General features: G+C 45.7%; 1 protein-coding gene across 2 annotated transcripts in view; it reads left to right on the top strand.

The window, feature by feature from the left end:
- Positions 1-14,286, top strand: part of gpc5c (glypican 5c) — a 152,582-nt gene that overhangs the window by 113,125 nt on the left and 25,171 nt on the right. For both annotated transcript variants that reach the window (XM_076293775.1, XM_076293774.1), the window contains one exon: positions 5,111-5,231. In XM_076293775.1, the coding sequence (XP_076149890.1) occupies positions 5,111-5,231 (121 nt within the window). The remainder of the gene's footprint in view (positions 1-5,110; positions 5,232-14,286) is intronic.

Here is a 14,286-nt window from a genome sequence, read left to right as displayed (position 1 = left end):
GTATCTTTGACATAGCTTTGGAAAAGAGCCATTTATTAGATTCAATTTCATGAATGGATTTTAGTTTGCAATGTTAATGGGGCAAACTTCGTAACAATTTTTTAGTTAGAAATACCATAGAAAGGAAGTGAGCATACCATACCATAGCTAGGAAATATCCTTTTTGTCCATGTGTATTGAGCACACAGAGACTCGCTAGCTGGAGTGTCAGTGTGAGTGACTTATGGGACCAGGCGCCACATAGAGGAATTCTGTGGCAGAGTGACTGGAGCCTGACCACCACTGTCTGGCTCCATGTGATGCCTATTGATAGTCCTGGACAGATGGAGTGGCCCACGTGTGGTGAGGTAAAAGATTGTGCATCTATTGTCACAATCTTTTACCAGTTTACCCACCACCCTATATGCACACACACACACACACCAACCTCTGGGCATGGATAATAGATCAGTGTGTCTCGTGTCTTACAAATGGGTTAGACATGAAACAAGTAGGGATGCACAATGTTGGATTTCTACCGATATTGGATATGCAGATTGCTACGGCCCTGCCTTGTCCTGTTTGCTCCTGCCTGTGTCTCTGTTTATCTTGCAGGGGTGGGGGTATGGCATAGGAGTGGCTAAAGTCAGCTGATTGGGGCACCGGTACTGTAAAAGGGGCTACCTGGCACCGGTACTGTAAAAGGGGCTACTTGGCACCGGTACTGTAAAAGGGGCTACCTGGCTGGGCTTTGGAGTTCCCTCTCTCCTTCTCAGCATGCGTCGCTTTTGCCTTTACTTTGATTCTAGCACATTACTCTGATTTACAATACAATACTTGTTGATGACATTGCCTTTTATTCTAAACATATAGTTTAAAAAATGTCAATATTCACATATGCAATGCAATTTGAAATATATTACAGTTTACCATATGACATATTTTCAAAGTAAAATGTAGGTCTCATCCTATTTGAATGATCCTTCCTCTGAGACCCTTACATGTGATGCCGACTATAGGCTTGCCGATACCGATGTACCAATGATATCGTGCATCTATATTAGCTGGACTGTACATAGACTGTAAGGCTTGATGCTGTGTACACAGAAGGAAAGAAGGGGGGGAAAAGTGCACATTCTGGAAGTATACACAATGTACATCATCATTCCCAAACTAGGGGATCTTCTGGGGATCATGCCATTACTTAACTGCACCCCAGGCAAGAATTCGACCAAGAGGAAGTGGGAGAAATGAAGCGAGGCCTACACAAGCCTTTATCATAACTTTGGAGAACAGTGGAGATGAGGCTCGGATGGAAAATTCCTCATGAAAAGACAATATTTGCAATTGGAACAGACTCTTGTTATGTGACGGGGAGCGAGCGAACACTGTCGACTGTTTCTGCTGCTCTCTTTCTCAGCGGGAGAGCGCTAGGGCGGAGGTCTCGCTCAAGTCTGCACCACTCCATCTGTGTGTGACACTCTGTCTGCAAAGCCCCACATCTCTGTCTGTCAATCTCACTTCCATTTACTGTTGTTATATATATATATATATATATATAATTTTCCTTTTTTTTCCATCCATGGTCCTCTCCAGTTGCCTTTGTGCTTGTCAACCATCAGTCTGTCCGTAAAGAATGTGAACCCACGTTATTGGACTGTGTGTGTGTGTGCGTGTGCGTGTGCGCAAGTGTGTGCATGTGTGTGTGTGTGTGTGCATGTGTGGGTGTGTGCATAGTCTCAGGTGAGGACGTGCTGTGCATATTCAAGCTCAGAAGTGAAGTTAAATTGAAAAGGCCGAATTAAAGACAGCAATATTAATGATCTAAGAACAAAGCACAGCACACGCTCAGCAGACACACTCCAAACTCACAAGGGGCATCTCATTAAATACTCTAAGCTGTCTTTAAAGTCTCTCCTCTGAAAAAGACAGCACTGGTTAAAGGGGTTATCGTGGTGTGTGGCTATCAGCTGGTGGTTTAACACCCTTTACTTCCCACAGCGAATACAAAGAAGTCTCCATTTTTTGTAGTGGATCTTGAATGTCAACGTGAGTTGTTAGTTGTTGGATTAGAATGGAGTGAAATCCTTTCTGGAGTTGGAATGGAGACATGAGATAACTAGGTTTTGGCTATCAGGATTAGAACTGCTCCCCTTGTGCTTGAAGGAGAGGCTTCTCTCTTAAATTCCTGTATGGAGAAGGGCACAATGAATTTTGCCTTTGTCCATTACTCGCTGAAGACCCTCTGGCCTTTTCTTTGTATTCTGGCGTGCTGTCTCTCTCACACACATACACACACACACCAACACACAAATACACACTCTTTATCTCTGTCACACACACACACATGCATACACACACACACAACCCCACCTCCACTGGTTTTTTTGGGTGCTTGTTGACATTTGCGTTGATTGATGTGTCACTCGGGCCGGACGGAAATGAACCATGGGACATGCTCTCTTTCTGACTGACACACACACACACACACACACACATACACACACACACACAAACATTTACTCATTCAATTTAATGATCTCAAAGTGTTTTCCATGAAAGCCCCCTTGGCCTGACAGAGCTTGGCTGTCACTCCAGCAGCCCTGGCATCTCAGCCTCTTGCGTGCGCACACACACACACATACACACACACACCCACACACACACACACACACACACACACAGCAGGACTTTCAGCTTGACTAGCTGCAAGGCGGCACCTGGGGTGGCCCGTGCCCTTTGTGTCTGTGCCAGTGTGCTGCAAAGGTTGTGAGTTACCAGATTTATCGGTGCACAGCACAGTACAGTAATGGGAACCTCTAAATATGGGCAGTGACATCTTGGCAAATAATATCTGTTGTGTGCAATATGCACAGATTTTTCTGTTATATCTCAGACATTTGAGATTGCAGCACACTTAGGATATCATTGTTTTGAGAAAACCAGTTTAGTTCTCAGTCTGCAATCCCCTAACATTCCATTTATTTTAAAATGGGAAAAGGTGTCTATTGTAACAAATATATGTGTTTGTTGCTATCGTATGTGCTATCTTATCGGCTTCATCACTAAGGGGTCCGTGTGTCATTCGTTCATTTGATATTCAATTGAGAATCAAAAACGAATGACACACGGACCCTAAGGACACCTGGTCTTTGTATGGGAGAGGTGGCGAGTGGTTAAGCCAGCACTATTTTGAGGCAGGCGTCAGGTCGGCTCTATAAATCAGCTCCGATAGCGTCATTACAGAATTGTCACATAAAAATGATGGGAGCCTATTTCCAGTTTGTTCTATGATCAGAGCCAATGCTGTTTTAACACTGTTCAGCCTTAGGGTGCATATTTATGACCGTTGAAGTCAAACTGCCCAGATTTCTCTCATGTCATTGTGAGTGATTTCATCTGATAATTACCTGCTCCTTTTTGTTTTTGCATCCATGTGCTTGGCATTCAAAACCATAGCATCAAGAACTGTGCATATCTGTCAACCAGTCCTAACGTTGAACTATCTATCAACCAACTGTCAACTAGCCCTTACTTCAACCTGACCCTAACACTAACCTTCACATCAGATTCCCATTCACAACCCCCAACGCTACCCTTCACCCTAAACCTAACCCCAGGTCATAGCCTCATAGCTTATTTGTATTCATCACTGTCGTCTGTGTCAGCAGATAATCTGGGAACAAAGAGCAAGATAGTAAAGTGGGACTGATTTCTTATATAAAATAATAGTGGGTGTGTCCCTGTGTGTGTGTCAAGTCAAGTCAAGTCAAGTCAAGTCAAGTCAGTTTTATTTGTATAGCGCATTTAACATGCACAGAGTGCAACCCAAAGCGCTCCACATATAAGACATTGTCATTGACACATACTAACAAAGACAAAAGATGCCGGACAGAGCGGCGTAGTCGCCAGCGTACCCGTGACACCAAGACATACAAGACATACAACAAACAAATTAATAAAAAAAAAAAAAAAAATTAAAAATAAAATTAGTCGAATTTCCAACCAGCTGAAAATGTCCAAGGGCAAAGATGACCCGTGTGAAAACTGCGCACAGCTGTGTCTTCACGATGCAACACCAACAAAGTTCTTTATAACTGACCAACCCGGAGAATTCACTGGCAGTCTGGAGAGCACTGGAAGGACAGTCCGAATTTGTGATGGGCGACCCTGCTGATTATCAGCTCGGTGGTCTTAGACAGTGACCGTTTGTTGTTTGTTGTTTCATGGTTGACGCAGTCATCAGAGTTTCTTAGCACTCAATCCAGACTCCAGGCACCGGTAGATGCTAGCATAGCAGCTCGCATGTCAGCCGCAGCTCGGTGGTTGTGGCAGCTGCAGATCTCTTGCAGATTGACGTTAGGCACCCTTGCTGAGCAATCCCTCCGTCCAGACATTGGATGTGCAGCGTCACGGATGGATGAGGGACTTCAGAGACATAAGGCAGGCTAGCCAAGGCGCTCATCAGCCCAATGGAAGCTGGTTAACGTTAACTTGACGTTGATGGTGTCAGCCATTGTGTGTGTGTGTGTCTGTGTGTGTGTGAATAAATAATAATAATAATAATAATAATTTTATTTATAATGCACTTTTCATCATAGATCTCAAAGTGTTTAAGGAAGCAGTTTAAGGTAAAAGAAAAGAAAAAAGAAAAGGTTTAAAAAACATCTAAACGGGACCAAAATCTTTGCTAAAAAGAAATGTCTTAGGACCTTTTTTAAAACAATCAGTGGATTGTGGTGCCCTCAAGGTGTCAGGGAGGGCATTCCACAAATGTGGGGCAGCAGCACAGATAGCCCTATCTCCCCTGGTCCTGAGTCTGGTTCTGGGTATGTGGAGGAGGTTTGAGTGAGTTGAGCGGAGGGAGCGTGTAGTGTTTTGTGGGTTGATAATTTCTTTGAGGTACGGTGGAGCATGTCCATGGATGAATTGGTGTGTGAGAAGGGAGAGCAAGAAAGAGAGAGAGAAATAAGAGTGAATATTGTTGGCCTGCGGGGTCCTGTGTGTGTGTGTGTGTGTGTGTGTGTGTGTGTGTGTGTGTGTGTGTGTGTGTGTGTGTGTGTGTGTGTGTGCGTACGTACAGTATGCATGCATCCATGTGTAAATGTGTGTGTGTGTGTGTGTTCTGCAGGAGATCCAGGAGAGCATGCCAGGGCTGGGGCATGGAGAGGCCTGGGTGGAGGCGGGCAGCGGCGGCGTGGAGGGCAGTGCCGAGTGTGACGATGAAGATGGATGCCAGGGGTCCGGCACAGGTAACACACCAGGGGGAGATGCCCCTTCTGTAACCTCCTGTCCTGTCCCTCAGTCTCCGTGTCCTCCCTCAGTCACTCTATTGCACTGTCTGACCCTCATGAACGCACACACTTACAGATCTACACACACACACACACTTATATACGCACACACACACTTACAGGTCTACACACACACACTTATATACGCACACACACACACTTACACATCTGCACACACACACACACACACGCACACACACACACACAAACACACATATATGCACGTACACACTTACACATCTGCACGCACACACACACACACACACACACACACACACATATATGCACGTACACACTTACACATCTGCACGCACACACACACACACACACACACACACACACACATATATGCACGCACACACTCACATGTCCAGTCTCATGCTTTCACTGACACACATTCAAACTTGCACATAAATGCACATACTTACTCACTCACACACACACACACACACACACACACACACACACACTACACACAGAAATTCACACACTATGACACTGACTGTAAAACTATCCCTTCCGAGTAAGCGTGAGTTCTCAAACCAGCCACTGGCTTAAATCATTCATTCTAATGACGCCGACGAGCTCATTAAGACCCACACATGTCCTGAAGGCACAGAGAAGATTTGTCACCAATTATGAAGTCAAGGGCCAGGGCCCCGCAGGCCAACAATATTCACTCTTATCTCTCTCTCTCTCTCTCTCTCTCTCTATCTCTCTCTCTCTCTCTCTCTCTCCTCTTTAATCATGCGTTTCTCTGTCTTTCCCATCCCAGTGCACACCTCTGCCTCCTTTTTGAGAGCACACACTACTCATTTCTCTCTCTCTCTCTCTCTCTCTCTCTCTCTCTCTCTCTCTCTCTCTCTCTCTCTCTCTCTTTCTCTCTCTTGCTCTCTCTCCTTCTTAACCACCCCCCCACCCCCCTAGTCAGCCCACACCAAAGACTCCACTCTGGCCTCGGTGCCACAGGGGAACTAAAAGCAGGGGACTCATGGGCCGTGTGAGCTCCAGTCACACACACACACACACACACACACACACACACATACAGTATGCACACACACATGCACATGCACACACACATGCACACACACACCCTGGGGGTATGGCTGTCCTCTCCCCTCTCTGCTAATGACTGAGGAGGGAGCCAGGCAGGCGAGCCCAGAGCCCTACCACCACACCAATGAGACGGGGGGAGCAGGTGGGGAGGAGGGGCGGGTTGGTTGGAGTAAAATCACTGAGGTCGTCTGAAACACCTCAAATTAAAGAAGGTGCAAAATGGTTCACAATTTCCGACCTATAAAAAAGGTCTACTACGGTGGGCAAATGACCTCCCACTCTCTCAATCCGTTTCAAACAGATCAGCAGAAATGTATCAAAGGGCACCCTCACCTTCCACCCTCACTCCCCAACTACAAGCAATTCATTGGGTCCACTTCTGAAGGAAACTGACCCACCCCTTTAAGTGACCTGACATCATAACTGCAGGTTTTTTGTCCTTACCTACTGGGGAATATGAGTGAAATTGGCAGCAGGCTTCATCTCAAATCAGCCGTGGGTCTCCACTCCTGAAGGACAGGAGGCGCGGGCTGAGCGGTCGGTAGATTGCAGCAGGTGTGAAACCACTGAATCAATGGCTGACTGAAATGGTGGTAAACAGTGGGGGATAAGGAGCCAGATTTCTATGGCATGAGGAGGAAAGGCAATGGGGCGTGTTACTGGCTTATGCCCGTGTTGGACAGCTTCTTGTGCCTCTTTTTTGCTATCTCTATTTACCCTGCACAGCATATTCCTCTTACATCTGTCCTGCAATCTGTCTGTCTTTTTTTCTCAAGCTCTTTCACCTTTTTCTAGCTTTCTCTCTCTCTCTCTCTCTCTCTCTCTCTTTCTCTCTCTCTCTCACACACACACACACACACATACACTCTCTCTCTATCTCTCTCTCTCTCTCTCTCTCTCTCTATCTCAATCTGTATCCCTATGCCAATAATTGTTCCATGCCTCTTGCCATACTGCTTTTAGAGAATTGGCAGACCTGTAGAAAACTGTTCTTGAACGGTCAATGGTCTGTGCCTCAATGATAAGACTTAACCGCCAAAAAAGAAGAAGATATTAAGGGTGTCAAGTGCTTCAGTGGGGGGTAACCCTCTCAGGGAGGAAACATCTGTTCATAACACAGACGTGGGGGGTTGGGGGGGTATGGCTCACCATAACTAGGACATGGGACCAGTACCCCATGAGGAGCCCTGGTGCAGTACTACAGTGTATGAACAATCTAAAGGGATTCAACTTAGTGTAATGCTAACAATTTCTTGTAATGCTAGTCAGTGTCCTTGTGTTATCCACTTTTCATCATACTTGCTAAGATGGACTGTTGGTGTGTGTGTATTTAAATAGTCTCTGGAGTAGTCAGAGTGTGTATTTCTGTGTCAGCCCTTATCGTGTGGGGACTGAAGGTGAAGTTTAGTCCAGTGATCTTAACTCAGAGGCCTGTGCAGGCTGTGGTCACCCACCACTTGGTGATTGAGTAATGCAGCTGCATCCGTACGGCTGGGACTGATGATTTACAGCTAGTGCGTCACAGCCTGGGCATTTTGTCACACTTTCTATTAGGGGTGGGGGGGGACACAGAAGGGGAAAAGGCCATGTGCAGATCACTACACTGTGTGTGTGTGTGTGTGTGTGTGTGTGTGTGTGTGTGTGTGTGTGTGTGTGTGTGTGTGTGTGTGTGTGTGTGTGTGGTTTGTCAGCAACAGCAGTATCACTGTCCTCTCATCTCTTCCGCAGAAAAAATAAATAAAAAATCAGCCAACCAGTGCCTGAGCCTTATTCCTCTCCAGTGCTGCAGCCATCTTGATTTGTGGCTGTTGAGAGCATTAACTCTGTCTAGATTTTGGGGGGCGGTCGCCACAGTGGTCTCCCGGGACTGCACGCTTCTTCCCTGACCTCAGGGATTATGTCCCAGCGGAGGCGTCACCATGGAGACAGGAGAACGATTGATGGGGAGAGTATTTTGACAAGGCCACGAGACCCGCCTCCCAGGCACATTTTATTAAGCGCAGTGACCCCCGACCCCAGGAACTATTAATTCATTCGCAGATGTATTCCACGCAGAGAATACCTAGGCAGAAGCTGGGAGGTTATTATGGGACGTCTCAGTCATTAGAGCGCAGCACACTGATGACATATGGGCACCCTGTGGAAAGGTCAGAGCCCGGCCACGTATCTCACGAGTATGCAATGCCACCGTTGGCACATACTACTTTAAAAGGGTGTTGATTTTGCCCTAATTCCAAGTTAAATGCGTCTGGCATAGAGTCCAGGGCCAGGCCACTCTTCCTTTACTGTCCAGGATTATGGTAGAAAAATCCCCTCTGTCCCAATAATCATAAAGCTGTTGTTACAGCAAAGAGGATCATACTGGTAAGTGATGCACAGAACGATTCACTTTGCCACACACATCTTCCTTCATTTTCCTTCCATCCTCCTTCACAGCCATAAACAGAGCCTCCTCACTGTGGCTTATTAGAAAAGTATGCGGCGCTAAACAAGAGCTTAGAGAGGCGTGACGGGTGCGTTGTGTGGACGGGACCGCCTTTGGTGTTTTACTCTGTTTTGTATTCAACATGTGTTCATTCTGTCTGCTTGTCCCTTAAAGTCTTAATTTGATATTTGCGGAGGGGGGGGACAGGATTAATGGTGCTCGCTCGCAGCACAGTGAGGATAGAATGTACAACCCCAGGGGGATTCGCTGGGAGAGCCCTGAGAGGAATTTAATGTGTATTGCTTGTCACACGCCACAACGGGAAATGATCGTTTTTATAACATTCCAATTAAGGATCCAGCTAAAAGACAAGCCTCTCTCACACATCTGGTTGAGTCTGATACAGACATGCACACCCACACACACTGAGAGACACCTGCTAGGATGGCTGCAAAATGTGCTGTGATCTTGTTTGCTTTATAGAGGTATAGTTCTGTGACCCTCCGGCTGTTCTGTGAAAGCTTTTTTTTTTGTCATCCCTTATTGTTATACTGGTTTCAGCCTGTAATGCTTCTTTGTAGAAAGCACTCTGTAGTTCACGCACACACAAGGTTGACAATCTTTTTTCCCTCTCTGACAGTGTGTGTGTGTGTGTGTGTGTGTGTGTTTATCAAGGATCCCAAGACACAGATTCCCAAGGAATGGCAAAAAAAGCAAGCATACCCACGGTGCCTAGCCACAATCCTGTTGTTCTGGTGATGTACTGACCACCAATCTTCCCTTTATTCTGTCTTCATGCAGCGAGCCTATATACTTCCCTCCTTGTGGCCCCCAAAGAAATTCGGAAGCCATTTTGGACAGCTCATTATGGTCCATCAATCGCCATGTTCCTGTTTTGTTTATGGCTTCATCTAATGGACTGCGAAGCCAGGGGAAGGATGGTGGCCAGTTTGTGTCCTCCTTCCCATGTCATCCCCCTTTCTTTACTTTTTTATTCTCTCTCTCTCTCCCTCTCTCTCTCTCTCTCTCTCTCTCTCTCTCTGATAAACAGCGCTTGTGGTACTGAAGCCTCCCCATACCCTGCATCTCATTGGGACAAAACATCCCGTTCACAGGCAACCTGGGGCCAGGAATCTGGGGCCAAAGACTCCCTCCAGGATCACCATGTGTCCAGAATACAGATGGGCTGTGTCAGGGCGTGCTTTATGGGGGTCTCTTAGCAACACGGGTTAACGTGGCAACTGCAGAAAAGAGGCCTGTGTTTGAGAATCAGGCTGAAAGAGTGTTTTTCCCCCCACTTTTCCTTTTCATCATTTGCTTTGCTTGAGTTGAGCAAAAACAAGTTGAGAATGGGTGCTGGCAATGAAGGAGTATGTTTGGAACCAGTTGATTGAACAGAGCCTGAAGATGAAGAGGATTCCTGAGCCGAATGGAGAATTCTCCTGGCAAAGCTAGCCTTGTGTCTAACATTGTGTTTCTCCGGACAGACATGAGTTTACTAAGGGCTGATTCCAAAGCCAATTCTAGTGTGGTTGTGTCCACACTGCATGGCCTGAAAAGACTGTTTACACAGGCCACTGCAGGATTTGGCATTTCCCTCGCAGTCATTGTGGTATGTCACCTTTTCCATTTTAAACCCTGCTTGTTTACTTATTTTGCCTCCACAATAGCTGCACTTCTTCTACCCACACAGTACTGTCAGATCATGACCTTAGTGCCTGTTTTTCCATCGTCCCTGTGGAAGAAGTGAGGAGAAATCTCATCCTTGTTTATATTTCTTTTTCTCAGTCTTCTTCACCTCCTCTCTAGATTTCCAGGCAGGTGTTCTTGCTGTTAGACAGTATATATCAGTGCCAATAGAAAGCATGGCCCCTTGGGAAATGTCAAATACCTGTTGTCATTCCCTGTCACACATTCTCATCTGATCGATGGTACTCTGCTCCCGTCTGGGCTCAGTCACTCTAGCAGGGCTAGCAGGACAGCAGTCATCTTCAGGGCAAAACATATAGACTATTAAACTGCTCTGATAAAAGCCGTTTAGAAAGATTATTAATATTGCGCATTTCCAGGAACGCCATTATAATCCAAAACACTTGCCAAATTGAGCAAATGACTCCTCACAGTCTTTTAATGGTCTGTTCTGTGTGTTGACTCTGACTCACTCTGTAAATGGGAGACATTCCCAGCCTACAGTATCCTCATGTTGCTTCAGGTGCACGGAAGTGAGTGACTATTGAGTTTTTATATTAACATCCTTGTTTCAGAATTGCACACTTTGCCTTTAAGTCAACAAATATGTTGCTGAGAATGTTTGAACAGTGCTTTGATATTTTGAGTAAGCCAAACTGAACACCATAAACAAAGACCCTCTTTAAATCACTGCCCACACCTGCTCTTCATGGTAAGTTTCTCTTCCCCCTGCAAGAGGCTTCATTGGAAGTCTACAGTGCACCCGATTGAGCAAGCCTTTCAGTTCTCTAAGAAGTGTAACAGATTTGCACCAGTGCAAAGCGACAACCTTTGACATGACAGGAAACTCAGGATAAGAAATGCAACTCAGCCAAAGGACGCCTTTGAACACCCAATTGATGCCACAGAAGAGCGTCATTTCCCTTGACACTTTTGTGCTTTGAATGCCTCCCTTGTGTCAGTTTTGCAGTGGCGGAAAAAGACTAAAAGCCGTAAAAGCAAGTCAGTATGAAAAAACGCTGAATTATCATGACATCATTTCCTCGTCGCCTGCGTCGGTTGCCGCGCATAGTAGGGGACGTGATGTCGCACACACTAAGAGAAATGAAAGCCTGAGAGAGCCTCCTAATGCCCCTCTGAGTTTCCCTGAGTTGCCCCAGCGCTCCCCAATCACCCACATGAGCAGTAAAGCACACTTTTATAGCCTGATCCTGAAATTGTAACAGACAGGCTCATACTGTAGCTTCATGTGGAGATGGACTGCGGGTGTGTTGGACGGGTGGAACGACACACCCGTCCAACACACGGGTGTGTCGTAAACGTGTCATTGCACTGAAACAAGACACTTACCTGTAGTAAAGCCATTTGCAACCTTTGACTCCGCAGAGGGAGAGCCGACGCATACATATCTTAACCTTCAGGACCATCTGATCAAAGAACCAATTGCCAGAAGATCAGAGACGCGCAGCAAGCCCCCAACCACAACAGTACATCACAAACCAAGCTGAAAATCAGCTCAGATCACACTACTTGTTTTTCTTCTCTCTCTTTTTTTTCTTGACCTGACCTTGTGCTGTTAGTTTTGTAACATGAGTCATTCAAGTGCGCGTTGGTGATAGATTTAACAAAAGGGACACGCTAAGAGCCAGTGAATCACCTCTTTTCTGGTGCAGCTGCTTAACACTCCCTACCTCCAGGGCCAGGCATTTATATGTCTTCATTCTTTTTGCTGCGCAGAGAAGCAATCGTACACATAATTGCTTTGGGTGCCACAGATGCGATTTAAAACCATCAAACACATCCATTGCCGCTCCTTTCCAAAGTCGATGCATGTGGAGGCGTTTCTAGTGAGTCCTTTTTCCCTTCTTTTCTTTGGAAACTGTTTTTTTTTTCATCCATCAGATGCTTTGATTTTTACTGTATGAGGCTTATAAGAGCACAGACCTTGGAGTTTTAGCAAAGTATTACTTTTTGTAAGGAGGAAGCTGCAGTGAAGCCCAGAGAGGGTACACTGCTAATAATCTTGCCACACAAGTCAATGACACGCTCAAAGATCTTTGGCATACCTGACAGGTAGCACTAATAATTGGATCTTTCTAAAATCCATAACATCAATGGAAATCATCAATAAGGATGTTTGTTGTCAATCTTTGCAAGTTGAACATAGAAACTGTGTATTACTTTGCATGAACATTTACTGTAAAGCAGAATTCATTTAATCCTGTCCGGTTCATGCATTTTGAGCAGAGCTTTGGTTGTCTGTTCATCATATGTTCATCATATGGTCATTTCTAGATTCCTTCACAGATGCAGGAGCCTAGAGAGCACAGATCGCTTAATTATCGCTTCATCATCACACCGTCGTCCTCAGTTCGACAGGAATGTCGGCTTTGTTTGTGAAGGGGCTGGGTTGCCATGGTTGTTTTATTGGCAGGATACTTGGGCGAGGCTGTGGTTTCATCACTCCTGTTTGATGCACCCTGGGGAAGTAGGCATTGATTTTTATTGCTTGTCTCAAACCCGTCTGAATAAACTTGACACCCCCCTACCCCACCCATTCTACGCCCCCCCCCCCCCCTTCCTCACGCCCACAATCACCCCGGTCAATAATTCTAATTTAATTAGGCACATGTCAAGCAACAAAACATTTTCTGTTTCAATTCCCACTATTCAAGCGCTGTGTGCTGGATGGACACATGTAGTTGTTGAGCTGCAGGAGGTGCTTTGCCTTGCCTGAGCTCGCCGTGGTATCAGTCTGTCAGGCTGAATAGCATTTATCCTTGCATGGAAGAAATGGATGTGAAGGGAAAGGCTTTTCAAATGAACCCAACAGAGAATGGGCCTTGGCCCTGGGTTAAACTAAGCAACTGAACCAATGTTCAGCAGGTCGTTGATTTAGCCCTTTGCATCCCAGTCCAGTGGCTTGAGAGCTGGTTCTTAGAAAAGAAATGTGTAGCACACATTGGGAAACACACTTGGGAAACATTTCCATTTTACACTAACATTCATACATTTAGCAGACACTTTTATCCAAGGTGACTTACAGCAAGAGCATTCTGCAACAGCTGCAGTGCAGAAGAGACCTTAGCTAGGAATTACTACTGCATCTGTCAATGGTATTACTAGAGGATAAGAGTGCCAACATTATAAGTACTAGTCAAAGCGAGAAAGGAGGAGAAAGTGATAGAAGATGGAGGTAGAGGAGGGAAAAAGTGGAAGTGCATGCTAAGTGCGTGTTAAACTAAACACACAGTGTTCAAGCGTGTTTTGGTGAGCAGTTGGAGAGTTCGAGCCAGCATAAGCTCGAAAATGCAAGGCCACACACCCCCTGTCTCCTTGGTGACGGCTGCAATGTATGGGTGGCGGGAGATGACAGGTAATTTGCTGCTGACCATTTGACGCAGTGACAGTGTTGTGATAGAACAGCGTCTTAGAGCACCTTAGCGACATAAATTAATCTTCCTTATTGCACACTTACTCACTTCAGAAGTGCTAGGACAACCTGCTAGGGGTGTGTGTGTGTGTGTGTCTGTGTGTGTGTGTGTGTGTGTGTGTGTGTGTACCACTGAAAAATATGTGTTTCTGTGTGTATTTAATATACTCATCTTAAATTGTGTGTGTGTGTCTGTGCATGTATGTTTGTGTTTGATAATGTGCAAACACACACACACACACACACACACACACACGCACACAAGTGTTTACCCACACACCACAGATGCAGTCGCACAATGACTCACCTTGAGTCATTAATTATAGTGTCATTCTTCTCCTAGTTCTAAACAAATAACCAACCTTTTTTTTCACAAGCTTGTTCTGTCTTGTTGAATCTTTGTTTCG

Source organism: Alosa pseudoharengus, unplaced genomic scaffold (genome assembly GCF_046254945.1).
Source record: "Alosa pseudoharengus isolate Yale_2024_CS ecotype anadromous, Long Island Sound unplaced genomic scaffold, YU_APseudo_1.1 YU_APseudo_1.1_scf_2, whole genome shotgun sequence".
Taxonomy (NCBI): domain Eukaryota; kingdom Metazoa; phylum Chordata; class Actinopteri; order Clupeiformes; family Clupeidae; genus Alosa; species Alosa pseudoharengus.
Note: the sequence above shows the minus strand (reverse complement) of the source record. Positions and strands in the feature narration are given on the sequence as shown.